The sequence below is a fragment of the Mauremys reevesii genome, linkage group 3 (assembly GCF_016161935.1).
Source record: "Mauremys reevesii isolate NIE-2019 linkage group 3, ASM1616193v1, whole genome shotgun sequence".
Taxonomy (NCBI): Eukaryota; Metazoa; Chordata; order Testudines; family Geoemydidae; genus Mauremys; species Mauremys reevesii.
Window position 1 is genome coordinate 154,973,778 of NC_052625.1, and position 17,784 is coordinate 154,991,561.

The window sequence follows — 17,784 nt, forward strand, 5'->3', positions numbered from 1 at the left end:
TGGGATAAAATTAAAATTGCACATCGCTGGTAAAGTCTAAGGCATTTATTTTTACTTGTGTATCATTCTTACTGTACATGCACGTATAATTTTAATGCGGACATTTTACATGTGTGTAAAGATGTCTACTAATCATATTTCAATTTTAACAATAATGTATCCTCACTTCAGTGGAAAGAAAAAGTCACTTGTTCTTCTACCATATAGAATAATAAAAAGCGTGGTTATTCAATACAGTAGATGTGCACATAAAGAATTCAGTCGAAAAAGTAATATTTGTTTTATGAACTAAAAATGGAGGCTTTAGAAAATCAGTTTTGCTCCAAATGCTTGAGCATCACTATTGTACTGACTGAAACTCAATGAGCTAAATTCTGCTGCTATCTATTTATTTTGCGTATAAACTGAATCATGTATTTGATATTGCTTTCATGCTGAAAATTTTGATATCATCTGAGATTGCAAAGCTCAATTTACCTGAACTATCAAAAAATACTGATTCTCTGAGTATGCATATAATTTATTTATGTGCTGAATTCTTCTATAGCTGACTCTGCCACTCTGTGCTGAACATTATTTAGCAAGAAGGCACTGAGGCAATGTCCCAGAAAATGTATGAGACAGTTCTTGTAAATTACTTACAGTGGGGTGAGAAACAAAAATTGAGTTCTGTACACTTGAATTAATAAACTCTTTCTTGATTGGTGTTGGCTCCTTTCTCCATGCTTCAGTTAGGAGCTCAAATCTTCTGGAAAGATAAAAATAATTTTCCTTTGAAGTTATTCCTCTTTGCTCTACATTGTAGGCAACACTTTTCTCATATCTGCAGGTCTGTTCTGAGTAGAATCCTGGTGCCTTCACTTCTCTCTGTGAATTTTTTTCTTAGTAAACTTTTTTTATAGCCTGTCTGTATAACGGTACTGCTTTGATACTTATATTTAGTAGGTCTCTCAGTTTCTCCCACACACACACACACACACACACGTACAGGTCAAATTATGTTCTCTGTTACACAGGTGTAAATTTGGAGTAACTGTATTAATTTAAATGGAGTTACTCTGGATTTACAAATGTGTAGTGTGACAAAGCACCATGCCTCTATTGGTGGATCCCGCGCTTCCTGGAGGATACAGTGGCCTCAGAAGCTCACTAAGGCCCTCAATATGGCGGCAAAGGTTACAGCTTATTCAGCTATTTTCATCACAGGCTGGTATGGGAGGTGGGAAGGTGGAATACCCACAGTCACTGTTGCTCCTTAGAGCTCCATAGGCAGTTTGGTCTCCTGCCTGGACCAAAGTTTGTTTCCCCTTTCAAAGGGATCTCTGTAGATCATGCGGGGGGGAAAAGGGGGAACCCGGGCCCGCCCTCTACTCCGGGTTCCAGCCCAGGGACCCTAATGATAGCAGCTGTTAGCAGCTTCCCTCCTCCACCGATGCTGCTTTGGTTCCCTGTGCTACTTCCCCGGGCTCCCCTTTTCCAAGCTTCACCCTTACCTCAGGGTTCAGTAAAGCTTCCTCTCCTCCAGCTCCTTTCACCTGGGCTCCTCTCGAGAGAACTGGAAAGGAGAGCTTTTAAAGCAGTATCAGTGGGACCTTAATTGGTTCCAGCTGTCTCCATTAGCCTAACAGCCTTAACTGACTAAATTGGCCTCAGGTGTCTTGATTGGCCTGGAGTAGCCCTTGTTTGGCTATCCAGGGAACAGGGACGTGCTCATTCTGAGGCTGATATACCTGCCTTCCACCACCCTCTTATATCCTTCTGGTCTGAGTCCGTCACAGTAGATAACTTACTTTCCAGACCAGAAAATTCCAATGCGGGGTGTTGAAAGGCCCATAGTGATCCTGGGAGACCCAATGTACCCCTTACTCCCAGGGCTCATTAAGCCTTACACTGGAAACCTGGACAGCAGCAAGGAGTGTTTCAACAATAGACTCAGGAGCTGCAGAATGACCATATAATGTGCATTTGCCAGATTAAAAGCTCACTGGCGCTGCCTTTATGGCAGGTTAGACCTAACTAAGGATATTATTCCCATGGTCATAGCAGCCTGCTGTGTGCTGCATAATGTTTGTGAGGTTAAGGGTGAAAAGTTTCCCTTGAGATGGAGCATGGAGGCAAATCGCCTGGCTGCTAATTCCGAGCAGACACCAGGGCTACTAGAAGGGCAAAACTGGGGGCTATTTGAATCAGGTTTTGAGGAACCATTTTGATAATGAGCACCAGTAATATGTCTTTCTGTAAAGCATTCTGTCATGCTTTGTTTTCTTGCCGCCTTGCATTAAAATTTTGATGATTGCTTCCTGTAGTCTGCAAATCTTCCAATTTCCACTGTGTATTAATTTCAGCAGCAACCACTGCGTGTAGGAGACAAATAAAGATTTATTATCTTTCAGAGAGTATGTTTTTATTAAATACTAATTAACAACACAGAACACGCTTGGTGTAAAGGGAGATAACAGTGAAGGGCAGCGTCCTGATGTAGGCTCTCATAGCTGTGTGCAACTCCAGCTATCATTTTGGAAGCTGTCCAAAGGGGTGGAGTGAATGAGGTACTGAGATGGCCCGGGAAGATTCAAGGAATTTGTGGAAGGAGTTTGGAGAGGGCATGATAAGCAGTTCTGTATCAGCTGCAGGGGCTGGGGGCGGGGGAGGAGCATGCATGTGTTCTGCTTGAAGTCAATTAGGGACTTCAACATCTATGTTTGTTCCTGCATCACTTTTATCATCCGTTCCTGGCCCATTACAATTTGCTCCTAGGTCTCCTTCTTGTCAAACTGTTCAAACTGCTGACCACAGCAGTCAGAATGGACATTGTGGGACATCTCCTGGAGGCCATTTTACAGTCACATAACCAAGTGCAGTGTCTACACCAACACTCTGTCGATATAACTTTGCTGCAAAAAGCTCAACACATCTTGTCTAGGTGGTTTTATTTTGTTGGAAAAGCAGGAGAGTTTTGTTGACAGCAGGAGCATTGTAGTGTGTACACCTCCACTGTTTTGTCAACAACAGCTGATTTTTGTCAACAAAACTCTGTAGTGTAGACAAGACCTTATAGTATGGTTCTGAGCTCCAGAGGAAAACTCACGAGGAAATAAATAATTCTGTATTAAGTGTAAGGTTTCGATGGTGTGTAATAAATGAAGCACAGGGTCACATAATGAGTGATGAAATAAAAAGAAATATCGAATAGCCACTGCTTTGTCCTTCCTGTGCACTGAAAGAGGCAGACATCTCATTAAAAATAGTATGTGACACAATAATTAAAAAGTGCATCAAAAATCCATATGCAGGAAGAGGATGGAGTAAGGTTGCGTGCACAATCTTAATTCTGTCATTTTGTAACTCTTGAGCATTTGATTTTTCAATCTTAACATCCTTTTAACATAGTTTTTATTTGTTTGTCACTATGTAATACCATATATAGAAGATGCGCAACCTGACTGAGGCCTTCCATGCACTGGTTTTTTTTAGCATTCAGGTAGCTATGCTGGTGTAGCTGCATTGGTGCAGACCCCAGATTTGCAACTGCTGATTTACACCAGTACACCATATCTATTACTACATGCACCCACAATGATGCACCTACATTAGTGTAACTATAACAGTGGCTAAAAATCTCAGTGTTGATAAGGCCTGAGTTATTGTGGTTGTTAAAACCTTAATGTCTTCATTTCCAGATTTTTAATGTATTTAAATTAAGCTACCATGATGATGCATGATTATTAATTGTTATTATAATGGGTGGTGCAGGGCAAGAAAGAATTGTCATTCACTCTACAATAATATGAAGCGTATGAGAGAGGGCGTAGTCCAAACCTCTGTTGTTGCTGCTGTTTGGCTGGAGACAGTTATCTGCATGGCTGTGATAGTAGGGGAAGAAGCACTTCTGTTTATACTGTATTGTCTGTATACTACTAACTGGAAAAGACATCAGCTTGATGTTATGTATGAAATACAAGTGGCTAAGGGAAATCTAGCTTCTCACTAAACTTCCCTGCTTAACAAAAAGAATACAGCTACAATTCATTTTTCTAGCAGTGGACATAATGTTACAGTCCTAGCCTAAAAGCAGCACCACAAAATAACTACATTTTAAAAGTTCAGATAACCACCAATGTCTGCCTTTCACATTATTGGATATAAGGGACAAATAAGTGTTAGTATTCTGGCTGTTTTGCAGACCTGAGACTCCACAGAAAAACTTCCTATTTAGAGCATGTTAAAAAAAAAAAAAGGGACAAGCAAGGCCTTTTCCATATCTCACATATTTAACTACATAACAGTAAGAGTTAGAACATTCCCACACTCATCACTGTGTACCAGGATCAGGCCTGTGGATTGTTCCACCGAAGTAAGTGGGACTGCTTTCCTGAAAAGAAATACTCCTTTGTGTCAAGGCTGCAGCATCACATCTTTAGCAATCAGCATTATGCCATTCATGAAAGATTGTACACAAAGGACCCAATATGTAAGGTACTCAACACCTTGATTTCCATTAACTTCTCTGAAAAATGAGTGTCTCAATGCCCTGTAGGACTGGGTCAAAATTAATTGTGAATGAACAAACTTCAGAAGGGCACACTAGTTTTGTTTGCTAAGAAATCTGACTTTGAGATAAATATCTTTAAAGTTCAGATGTTTATCCAAACTTTAGTCTAAAATTGGTCTGACAATCTCATGAGAACAAACTCTCTCTTGAGTTTTCCAATACTTTCCAGTTCAGGATGGCTCATAAATACTATGACATCAGCATCCGTCTTTGTATTTTACTACTTCTGCTGGTAGCAGAGGAAGCCAAGAAATGCAGAGGCACAAGAAAATGAGTAAAAAAACCCAGTTAACCCAACATTTTTTAATTTCGCAAATGGGTCTAGATTCATTTCAAGTTTTGAGCATGTCTTGGTTGCTTCTTATTTCTTCCTAACCGTTATCCATTCCTTGTATAGATATCATCAACTATGACATGCACATATCAAAACTATAATAAAACCTGACCATTGGCCCTAGCTCTGAGCAGTATAATACTTAGCATAAAAATCACATGCTGATGTATGATATGTGCACTAGGATACCTTCCATTCCCACAACAGAACTGAAAGTTGAGATCAATTTTTATTATTTTTCCAGTTTAAATTACACCAGATGCACTTTACACAAACTACAATTCTGCATCTGTGCTGCCAGTCATTAAAACATTTAAGATTGAATGAGATTTAACAGTTAAACAAACAAAGACAAAACTCAAATTTCAAAGCTCAGTTTGAGGAGACTGCTTCATACTCAGCTGCTATCTTTAAGACTTATTTTTATTGGTGCTCAGCAAGAACACATTAACATCAGTTCACGCACTTGCCAGTTGTTCACAAAGTTTACTCACCCTCTGACCTTCTTTCCCTGGTGGACCTGGAGGACCTTCTACCCCTGGCAAACCCTGGAAATACAAACATTCAAGGATGTAACATTTCAAGATGATCTTGGCTTAATTTGACTCAGCCTGTAACAAACCATACTTGTAACCAAAGGAAACTTAAAATGTTCATTACTGATAGAGATCACCTTATGTCCAGGACTACATTATGTTCACATGTAAAAAAAAAAGTAATACTTTTTATTGATGATCGTAATACCAGCATAACCATATTGTGCCATATAAAAGCCAATGGATCAGAATAATTATTGGGTTTTGACGCAGTATTGTTTTAAATATAGTTATAAAGGGCTTAACTATGATTTGTATCTGTACTACCATATATCTTGTAAAGTCAGCATGCCACATACAAATTAGCTGGCTTCATTAAACTAGGGGGTCGCACACTCTGTAGCTTGTGTAGGCTGAGCTTACTGCACAGCAGGGGCTCCTTGCATTCCTCCATTCCCCTCCCCCATGAATTACCTGGGTGCCACTTTCCCATCCCACTCTACTTCAGGGACAACCTGCATCATCTCTCTGCCAAGAGTTCAGTGTGCCTCCCACTTCCCCCTTCCCCCACACTAGGATCCCCAACAGCTCTGATTGTATCCCCATTCCCACTTCCCTCATGCCCTTCATTTGCCCCTTTTCCCTCCATACCAGGGTTCCCCAATCTCCTCTCCACCATGGTGTGACATTTTCTCAGAGTGCCTAGGACTCTGAGTCACGGTAGTAACCTACTCCCTCAAGTAGAGAAAGACTTGCTAGTGTTAAACTGGGTGTCAGCTCCCTGATACCCTCAGTCTGTTAGCCATTCAAACAATCTCCTCAGGGCTCTGCCAGCCTTTACTTTGCCTTGCAGAATGACACTTGGTCTCCAAGCTCCTCTAAAGCATCCCCCTGTAATGTCTGGCTCCCGTCTCTAGGCAATCACAGAATTTCCAGGTCAGTTGTCCCCAGAGAGACAGTGTACACAAAGTTTGACAGGCACAACCCAGGATCAGGTCCTTTATAACATTACAGCACCGAAATATATTTATAGTGAAACAATCATAAGTTTATTATCAAAGGTTACATTTATGAGATAGTGAACAAGTGGAAACAGAAATGATTACATATAAAACAAAAGCATTACATGCTTCTTAGAGCCCAAACTTAACTTTAAGAGGCTAAAATCCTTGTCTGAAGTAGTTTTTCACCTAAAGCAAACTCCAAGCACCCACCAGGCTGGGATCCACCATTCATGGATGCAAAAAGCACTGTCCTTTTTGCTCCCCCAGTAGCGAATAAGTATGTATCCTTTTGCATTCCCCCAAAGTCCTTGTTTTCTCCCGCAGTCAGTAAGCCCTCAATGTTTATTCTCTGGTGCTGGCTGACTTCATGTTGACTTCACATCTTTGTTCTTTATCAGCATTCAGTTCAAACTCAGAGGCTCATTGTGAAACATTAAATGCTTAATTTATGCGCCAGTTAGCTAGATGGACAAACATTCCTGATCTGAGGAAAAAAACCTCTCTCTGCAGGTGACTCATACTTGATACAGAAGCTCAGGATATATTGTCAATATATACACAAACTTTTCAAATATCATTAGTACATACTTTTCATCATTAGTACATAATGACCAGTGTGACACCAGCTTTTATCCGATACCTTACAAGACCTATTTATGGATAAGTACCATAAAAGCAGTGTTTTAGGTGAAGAGTTTGTAAGGCTTATTAGGAGTTGCTGACACAGAGTAGTGAATCTTTTGCCAGCTGGCACCAATGGACCTCTGTGTCACACATGAGTTCCCACTATCTCCCATGTTACTGTCTGTGCATGCTTCAGCTTTTCCTATTCCTCTTTCTACCCCAGGCTAGGGTTTTGTGTGCCCTATTCCTCCATATCAGAGCCACCAGGAACTATGTTGCCTGCCCATTCCCCCATACCAGTGTCCCTATTCTCCTCCAAAGCGAGGGACTATGAACACACTGCCATTGCAACCTTATCTGTCTGGGTGATAAATCATTCAGTGTATCAGTATGTTAAACTCTACCAGGAGCATGGGCAGAGATTGTTATTCTGTAAGGTGTTAATGGGCACCATCCACCAGTTTGACCAACAGATGAATGCGGAGGTGCTTGAAGCTGTGGCTGTGCTAAACTAATGGCAGAGACTCCATGTGTCCCACATTCTACCCTCTCCCAACCTTCTCTTTCAATTTTCCAGTTGCTCCCCAAATCAGTAAGATTCTGGCCAGTGATGCCTATAACATTCCCTGAAATATTGGAATTTATTTCATGCAGTGTTCAAAAGTTATCACATCACATTACATACAGACCAACACCTTTGAGTATAGGGTCTTGCAAGCTCACCCAATAAATAGCAATACACACCATATCTCTGAAATCAAGTTTAGGCACTTTGCCCTGATCTTATAACTGACTGTGCCCTGGTCGACCCTGGAGCCCACATCCAGCCTCACTGTTGAGATCAAGGTGCAGGGTTCTGGCTGTGCATAACAAGTCACAAGATTGGAGCCTTAGGTTTTTTATTTATTCAAGATAAACTCCCCTTTTGACTAGTTAAGACGTAAGTGTGGAATCATGTCATGTTTTTAGAAAACTGTGTATATTTCCAGAAAATGAATTAAAACATTATGATCTGCAATTCAGGTGATAACATTGAAAAAAATAATGAGGTTTAAATTGCTACCTCCCAAACCTTAAAAAGGTGGCATCACTTTATTAAAATGAATTGTATGAATTCAGTTTTAAATCAAAATTAATCTGTTCAAGAGCTTTCCCATTTATATAATTTCTCCACTCTGAATCACAACAGCTGGGAGAACTCCTCAGACTTTATTAATTCACTACATGATATTCTGTCACTTTAATTTAAAATGTTAACAAGTTATTGTTTCAGACACTTCAAAACTGCTGCAAACTACATTCATGCTTCAAACGATTTCTAAATTTTCTATTAATGGTTGATGATGCATAGTTGTTCACAAAGTCACAAATATAACAGTTAACTTGCTAGAAAATATTTGTGTATGTTAAAGTAAAACATTTCCTGTGTGAACCAGAATTCATACAGCACTAAATGTAGTGATGCTATGTAGTTTAAACCCTCTACTTCAGCATTCACTCCTCCAGGTTGGTCTACAAATTTGCCCTGCACTGTTCACTTCCCAAATACAAGTATCAGAGGGGTAGCCGTGTTAGTCTGGATCTGTAAAAGCAACAAAGAATACTGTGGCACCTTATAGACTAACAGACGTTCTGCAGCATGAGCTTTCGTGGGTGAATACCCACTTCTTCAGATGCAAGTACAATGCATAGATAGCTCATCTTTTTGATGATACTGCTGCTGGGAATTGAAGAGGTGGAAAGATTTTAGTTTGTGATTTTCTCCCCCTCCTGAATAGTGGTTGCACACAAGGGAGCAAGATGTTGCCTTGCTTTGTAATTATTTGATTATGAAATGTATTGTAAATTGATGGCAAGGGTACTTGGAACCTTGGAGAGGCATTTTTTTATGTTTGCTTGCAAAATATAAAATAGATTCCTAAAACTAAAAATTAAGGTCCCGTATGCAATGACTTTTCTAATCACTTCAGAAACTGAGCGGTTCAAAAAGCAGACATTATTATATGCCCTCAAGATAAAAGGACAGCTTAGAATATGACCTATAGTCTATCCTTTGGCAGAAGCAATTAGTTAAAATGAGAACACACCAAATATTTATTCATAAAGTACAAAAAATTATCTTTATGAAGGATTTTATGAAAGACATTACCTTCAAAGACTGTTGTTAGCCTTACAGAGAAGTACAGTGTTTGGTCTTCCTAAACCTTAGCCATTTTTTGTCCGTGCAGCTAACTCTCCACTGCATCCCCAAACCAAAAGACCTTTGTACCATGGTTAATAAGAAGGTAAGTTTCTTTAAAAATAAGAAACGGCCATAACAAATATGACAGTGTATGAACCCCAGAAACTTATGTATTACATAAAAGGAAGCACTCAGCATTATGTACCTGTACAACAAAGTCTTAATGGAAAAAACTGTCATAACAGCCTAACTGTACAACACAGTGACAACTAGTTTTGTAGCCAACATTTTCTGTTCTAAATCTATTCTCATTCTTTTTCTTCTAATTTTAAAATATCACATAAGAACATAAGAATGGCCGTGCTGGGTCAGACCAAAGGTCCATCTAGCCTAGTATCCTGTCTACCAACAGTGGCCAATGCCAGGTGCCCCAGAGGGAGTGAACCTAACAGGTAATGATCAAGTGATCTCTCTCCTGCCATCCATATCCACCCTCTGACAAACAGAGTCTAGGGACACCAGTCCTTACCCATCCTGGCTAATAGCCATTAATTAACCTCCATGAATTTATCCAGTTCTCTTTTAAATGCTTTTATAGTCCTAGCCTTCACAACATCTTCTGGCAAGGAGTTCCACAAGTTGACTGTGCACTGTGTGAAGAAGAACTTCCTTTTATTTGTTTTAAACCTGCTGTCTATCCATTTCATTTGGTGACCCCTAGTTCTTGTATTATGGGAATAAGTAAATAACTTTTCCTTATCTACTTCTCCACATCACTCATGATTTTATATACCTCTATCATATCCCCGCTTAGTCTCCTCTTTTCCAAGCTGAAAAGTCCTAGCTTCTTTAATCTCTCCTCATATGGGACCTGTTCCAAACCCCACAATTACGGACAAAGAAACAGCTAAGGAGGTTTATATTCAAGGAAAAGGAGGAGTGCTCAGTGTAATCGGAAACTGGAATGGAAGAACTGCTCTGTACAAGCGGCCGTTCCCTGGCACTGAAATTTAGTTTTATTAGGGCCTTCTGGTTTACAGATGAAAACACAATATGTTCCAAAGTACCCAACATCCTAGTTTTAGAAATGTAATAAAATAGCAGCTACTGCTCTTTACTCAATGAGGTACTAGATAAAAATAACTATATACCTTCAGTCACCTTCCAGAGTAACTTTCAAAATGAATGAAAGGGACAATTGTCCAACAGAGAGTCCTCTTCACTACAAAGGAAGTAGAGAAGCACTTAAGACTGGAAACACTGAAGAATCTACCATAGTGGATAATTTTTTAATGCGGTAAACTTATACATAAGGACACAAGAGCAAAGCATCCCACTGCGTATGAAAGATAGGAAATATGGCAAGAGTCCACCCTGGCTTAGCCAGGAGTTCTTCAATGATCTGAAACTTAAAAGAGAGTCCTACAAAATGTGGAAACTAGGCCAAATTACAAAGGATGAATATAAACAAATAACACAAGTATGAAGGGACAGTTCTGGTCAATATTTTCATCAATGATTTAGACAATGGCATAGAGAGTATACTTATAAAGTTTGCTGACGATGCCAAGCTGGGAGAGGTTGCAAGTGCTTTGGAGGATAGAATTAGAATTCAAAACAATCAGGACAAACTGGAGAAATGGTTTGAAGTAAATAGGATGAAATTAAGTAAGAACAAATGCAAAGTACTGCACTTAGGAAGCAACAATCCGTTGCACACATGCAAAATGGGAAATGACTGACTAGGAAGGAGTACTGCAGAAAGGGACCTAGGGGTTACAGTGGATCACAAGCTAAATATGAGTCAACAGTGTAACACTGTTGCAAAAAAAAAAAGCAATCATCATTCTGGGATGTATTAGGAGTGTTGTAAATAAAACATGAGAAGTAATTATTTCGTTCTACTCCGCACTGATTAGGCCTCAATTGGAGTATTGTGTCCAGTTCTGTGCGCCACGTTTCAGGAAAGAAGTGGACAAATTGAAGAAAGTCCAGAGAAGAGCAACAAAAATGATTAAAGGTCTAGAAAACATGACCTATGAGGGAAGATTGAAAAAATTAAAGTTAATTTAGTTTGGAGAAGAGAAGACTGAGCGGGACATGATAATATTCTTCAAGTACATAAAAGGTTGTTACAAGGAAGAGGGAGAACAAGTGTTCTCCTTAACCTCTGAGGATTAAATTGCAGCAAGGGCAGCTTAGGTTGGACATTAGTAAAAACTTCCTGGTTAAGCACTGAAATAAATTACCTAGGGAAGTTGTGGAATCTCCATCATTGGAGATTTTTAAGAGCAGGTTAGACAAACACCTGTCAGGGATGGTCTAGATAATGCTTGGTCCTGCCATGAGTGCAGGGGACTGGACAAGATGACCGTACAATGTCCCTTCCAGTCCTATGATTCTATGTCTTTTCTATCTCTAACATCTATGATTCTAATACAGAAATAAAAGGGATAGATTTTGGAGTAAAGGACATAACAGTAGAGCAGGGGTTCCCAAACTTGGTTCACAGCTTGTTCAGGGTAAGGCCCTGGTGGGCCGCGAGATACTTTGTTTGCCTCAGTGTCTGCAGGTATGGCCGCTCACAGCTCCCAGTGGCCACAGTTCACCGTTCCCTGCCAATGGGAGCTGCAGAGGCCTGGCCCACATCGCTTCCCACACCTCCCACGGCCAGGAATGGTGAATCGCGGCCAATGGGAGCTGCAAGTGGCCATACCTGAGGACGCTCTGATAAACAAAGTGTCTCGCTGGGGGCTTACCCTGAACAAGCCGTGAACCAAGTTTGGGAACCTATGCAATAGAGGAAATCCAGAAAAAGAACTCCCCAGCTGTTTGAGAGAGATGTTGAGCATGCACCTCCATCCCACCTCATGAAATGCTCTCTTGATAAGCTCTGTCAGTTTGGGATGGGAAAAACTGTGTCTGGGAGGAGGTGGTCTGTTTTACCCATGTCACCACTTCCTAGCAAATATGTTTAGCAATGCCCACAGAGGTGACGCGATCGCTTAATTCATTCATGTGGTCCTCTTCCTGCCACATCTTCTGGGGGGACATGGATGTGTGTGAAGGAAAGTGTCAGTACAGTAAGTGAGAGTGAGGTCATGTGAGAGAAAGAGATAGGCAGTCTTCCACAGATGGCCTGCGATCCATGGGAATTTTCTGAAAATCTTGAGCTACAAAATTGGAAAGTCATGCCTTGTACCCACTTTGCGGACAAGTGAACTCCACTCCAATCCAACTGGATGATCTCTGAAACTCTGTTAGAGTTTTCTGAATTTCTTTTGCCCTCCTGCAGGTTTTTCCATGGGAGGACATGATATGACCCAAAGACTAAAGCCATATATGTTTATATACATTTATTTTAGGGTTTCATATGTACAAAGTCCAATATGCAACATGTAAAAATTGGCCAAACAAGTTACTGCTCTGAGACATTACAATATAATGGCACAACCAAATCAAATACAGAACAAGTGGTATATGCAGTCTTTATAGCCAATACCTTTCATGGAACTGACAGGCTTCTAGGAGGCTTTTTAAAAGAGGAGGCAGAGTGTGCTTGGTGAAAGTTAAATAAAAGGAGGACACTAAGGTGTGTCATGAAAAAAAAGCAGTCAAGAGTTTCAGGAGTGGGCAAAGGAGGCATCAAACAGGAAACTTGTGAAGAACATAGAGGGTGAATAGGGGCATAAAAAGGGATTAAATAAGATACGTAGGCAGATGTTGAGTTGTGCAAAGCCTTAAAAATGAAGTTGAGTCACCTAAACTTGAAGCAGAGAAGAATGGAAATTTATGAAGGAATTTGCAACAGACTAATCCATGATTAGAATTGTGGGCAAGGGAAAGGATGGGTTAGATATGAAGCAAGGAGGTGGTTACAGTAAATAAAGTGACAGATAGAGGTGTGGACTACGCTATTAGCAGTGGGAATGGAAAGGGAATGCTGGATTTTAAAAATGGTATAGAAGTAGTGGTGAATCTTTTAAATTAATCTGAAAAGTCACACATTTGTATGCAGTGTTATTGTAGCCATGTCACTACCAGGATATCAAAGAGACAAAGTGTAATAATATCTTTTATTGGACCAACTTTTGTTGGTGAGAGAGACAAGCTTTGGTGCTTGTCACTTGAAGAACTCTGCGTAAGCTTGTCTCTCTCACCAACAAAAGTTGGTCCAATAAAAGATATTAGCTCACCCATCTTGTCTCTCTAACTTACATATTGTAAATCTCACACAGAGCAGAAAATCTATAATTTTAATATTTTTAACTGGGTGGTTATTATACACCACAATTCTCATACATAAGTTTCACGGGCTAACATGGAAGAATCTGTATGAGTTTTGTTAAATACACCTCTATCTTGATATAACACTGTCCTCGGGAGCCAAAAAATCTTACCGCGTTATAGCTGAAACCGCGTTATATCGAACTTGCTTTGATCCACCGGAGTGCGCAGCCCTGTCCCCCTGGAGCACTGCTTTACCGCGTTATATCCGAATTTGTGCTATATTGGATTGCATTATATCAAGGTAGAGGTGTATCTTGAATGAATCATCAAAATGCGTCTGGGTTTCTTGCGTTATAGTTACTGATGACACATAAAAGCAGCAAAGAATCCTGTGGCACCTTATAGACTAACAGACGCTTTGGAGCATGAGCTTTCGTGGGTGAATACCCACTTCGTCGGATGCATGTAGTGGAAATTTCCAGGGGCAGGTATATATATGCAAGCAAGAAGCAAGCTAGAGATAACGAGGTTAGTTCAATCAGAGAGGATGAGGCTCTGTTCTAGCAGTTGAGGTGTGAAAACCAAGGGAGGAGAAACTGGTTCTGTAATTGGCAAGCCATTCACAGTCTTTGTTTAATCCTGAGCTGATGGTGGATGATGACACATAGTCATTGTTAAAATTTTCAGCTGATCATACCCTAAAATCAACATTTTTGATAAGTAATTGGAGATAAGAGTTATTAAACCTTAGATGTGAGAAAAGAAATGTGTTTGCAATGATGGAAGTAAGTGACTAACAGTGCAATCTAGTTAAACAGTTTGTAGTTTCAGTAGGTATTAAATGAAGTGTGTTAGATTTCATACAACTCCCCCATGATAAGCTGCTCACCACAGGATAAAGAGTAAAATCTTCTGATGTGACCATGAAGATACAAAAAACATTTGTATTGATTTAACAGGTCTTTAAAAATGTTTACAGAAACAGCAGATGTCTGCTTATTAGATTTAATGGTACAAATTAATTACATTAGAACATGTTTTGAACAAAAGCAAAGTACTAATCATAACCTCAGTCAGTTATGAAAAGCAGCTGAAGTGGACGAGTGAAGTTACTTAAAGACATTATTCATATTCCTTACTTCCTGAGGCAACTTACAGCCCATGCCAAAAACACAGTACAACAAATACATTATACAAGTGTATTTTAAGTATATAAAAGTTAGTACAGAGTGTGTCTGATGGGTTTTGAAACATAAGATTGGACAGGATCTCTATAAACTCTTTGTTCTGCTGAAATGGATTCCATGCATGACAACCTACCATTATTAGCACAAACAATAAATGCATCAGCCTCACTGAAGTATGGAACTGCTTCTTCATGAGAACTTCACAGATTAATTCAATAAAAAAAATGTATGTACAAAACTCATATTATAGGTTCTTGTTTTTCTTCTCATTATGAAGCAGTGAAATTCTTAGGTGAATCCAATTCTAACAACATGTCATTTCTGCAAGACAGCAGGTAAGCTATATGTGGAGTTTAGGGAGACAAGTCACAAGTACACAAAAATCTAAATCAGGCATGTGGAACCATCTCTCATGGCGATGTGTGAACAGATCACTTCCCCATGTTTGGAATGTGTGATTTTTTATAATATTTAACTAAATAATAAACAAACCTTTCTAGGACTCAACTGTCATGGGCATTACTTAGTTGTTCAGTTTGGCAATACTAAATTTCTAAACAAAAATGTATGTTGACTCTGTAAATGGGATTATTCAAATACCATAGAACCAGATCTGCTCTCATTTACATGATAGGAAGTAACAGAGCAGAATTTGGCCCTTTCTCTGTATTTTCCTTTACAGGTGGATCAGTGATGTCTACTACCATGTGCTGATGTTGAACTGCATGCACAGTTTTCATTGGTATGAATGGAAGTCTTGACTTGGATAGAAGGCAGTATATATGGCCCTGCCTCTTGCAAGGATCGATGGTAGAATGGCATTAATTAGCACAAGCAGTACCAGTAATTTACTAGCATGATTAAAAGGTGACTATTAATGTCAACTGTAATTTTGAAGCAACAAAAGGCTGCTGCATACTGGAGGGAGCAAAAAGCCTTCCCTGGACTTGCATGGAATGCTAAGTTGGGGAAGGAAGGGACAGGCAGTAAGCAGAGTCTTGATTTTACTCCACTACTTCTCAGCTAAATCTGCTGGCTTGAGGCCCTAGACGAAGCATGCCATACTCCTCCTTTAAAGGGGTGTCGCAAACTGCGGCACAACCTACAAGCCCTCAACATGCACTGCATCTTAGAGCCAGGGTGCTGCCGCTCTGCCTTGCCTCTAATGCGGGGCTGTGGCTAAATGCCATGAATGACCCACTGTGAGCAATATATTGTTTTATAGTGGAACCCCTATTTTATGAACTAATTGGGGATTGAGCAAAAATTGAAACACTCACAATCTCAACATCTTGAGAACGTCTCAAAATTACAGAAGGTACAGTGCGTAAATTAATGTATTAATCATTCAATTATAGTGTATGTTACAAATGTACATGGTGTGCCTGATTTTTCTTTGTGATAACTGCATCTCTTCTTTCCCACCAAAACTGTCTTTTTCAAAACTATTACAGTCGCTTGAAAGGTGGCTGACAGATTTAAGTTACATTGGATGGCAGAAAGATAAGATCAATGCTCATAAAATCAGGGTTCTACTATAGGTCACATTTACTTTCTTCACTATAGTACCACAAATTTAATGAGGAAATTCGATCAATATTTCTTTAAAATATCCATGTGGGATTAATTTAATCTAAATGGGACCTGACCCTGCATTCAAAACTCACTGAAGTATATGGAAGTTCCATATGCAGAGCAGCTGCAGGATCAGGCCCCATACTGCTCCCACTGAAATCAATAGGTGTTTTGCAGACTCCAGTTCTATCACCGGTTACTGTCACCACTCCACTGACTTCAGTAAATCTCAAAGCAGAATTTAGCCCTAACTGTATATATCAGACTATATCAAAACATGGCCTATATTTTTAAAATATATCATGGAAGCAAACAAAAATATAATCTCATTTTCCTATAGGTGTGGTAATTTCTACACCTTTTTCAGAGAGTGGAGCTTTAAATCTATTTTAATTTATTTTCAACAGAGACCACCATTTCAATAAGAAATGGACAGAACTATTTCATAAAAGTTCATAGTTTATGAACCTAGCACTTTTACTAGACAAGGGTTTATTTTCTAAGTGAAAAAATGCATAATTTAAACTCCTGAAAGAGGGTCACTTCAAATGTCTCTTTACATTGAAGTGCACTAGTAATAGAAAGGAACAGGGAACTATTCTGACATCATTCTTCTAATGAAAGACACATAAATCATTTACATGTCAAATGAGCAGACTGCAGGTTTTTACAAAATATAAATCTTCTCTGAGACCAAAACATAAATCTTCCCTTAGGCCCAAAGCACCAGCTCTCTTGTATTACTGCGCAGAGGAGATAAAAATAAAAATAGCTTGAAACTACAGAAATATCATCTGCTTCTCTGGACAAGTTTACCTTGACAGAATCTTCCCTCACATTTAAACAACATTTAAAAACCAGGAGCATTTCCAAATTCTGCTATGAGAGTTAAAGATAATCCCATGACTACATCTAGCCCAAAAGAAATGGATAGGTTAATATTTTCATGAACACTAATAAACCTCCATTTAAATGGCAGAAATGGTTAAAATCCAGGTTCCTGTTACTGGAGACATATTTTTAAATAATGAAAATATAAAATCACTTCCAAGTTATATATCCATTTAATCAGTCTGCTCTCACCTGCAGTTTTTAATTTTAAGAGGCGGACTAATACTGGATGAAACATTTATGAAGAGGCTTTCCCTTGTAGGGCCTGAATCTGCACATCCTTTTTCACACTAGTAGTCCTATTTTGGGATGTATGGAAGGACGAGTTACACAGAAAATGTCTGCAGAATCAGCCCACTGGGTATGAAGAGCATTACTTCAAATGGCTAACATTAAACCCTCAAGGATATAGTATATTACATCTTCAGTTAATTAACTATTCAATAATTAAGGTTTTAAATACAATGGGTAAATTGAAACTTTGTGTTATAAAATAATTTAGTTTTATTCCTATGTGACTATTACATAACCTGCTACATCAAAGCTGAATAGTCTGTTGTTGGTGTGGCATGTTTACTGAATATGAAAGTGACCACAGAACTTGCCCAGGCCTGAATTTGCAATTTCCTCATGCTGACTGCTCTGCACAGTATCTGTGTATGAATTTCC

General features: G+C 39.3%; 1 protein-coding gene across 1 annotated transcript in view; it reads right to left on the reverse strand.

Annotated features, from left to right (window-relative positions):
* COL19A1 (collagen type XIX alpha 1 chain) overlaps positions 1-17,784 on the reverse strand; it is a 332,172-nt gene that overhangs the window by 138,696 nt on the left and 175,692 nt on the right. The window contains exon 16 of the mRNA XM_039532738.1: positions 5,381-5,434. Within this exon, the coding sequence (XP_039388672.1) occupies positions 5,381-5,434 (54 nt within the window). The remainder of the gene's footprint in view (positions 1-5,380; positions 5,435-17,784) is intronic.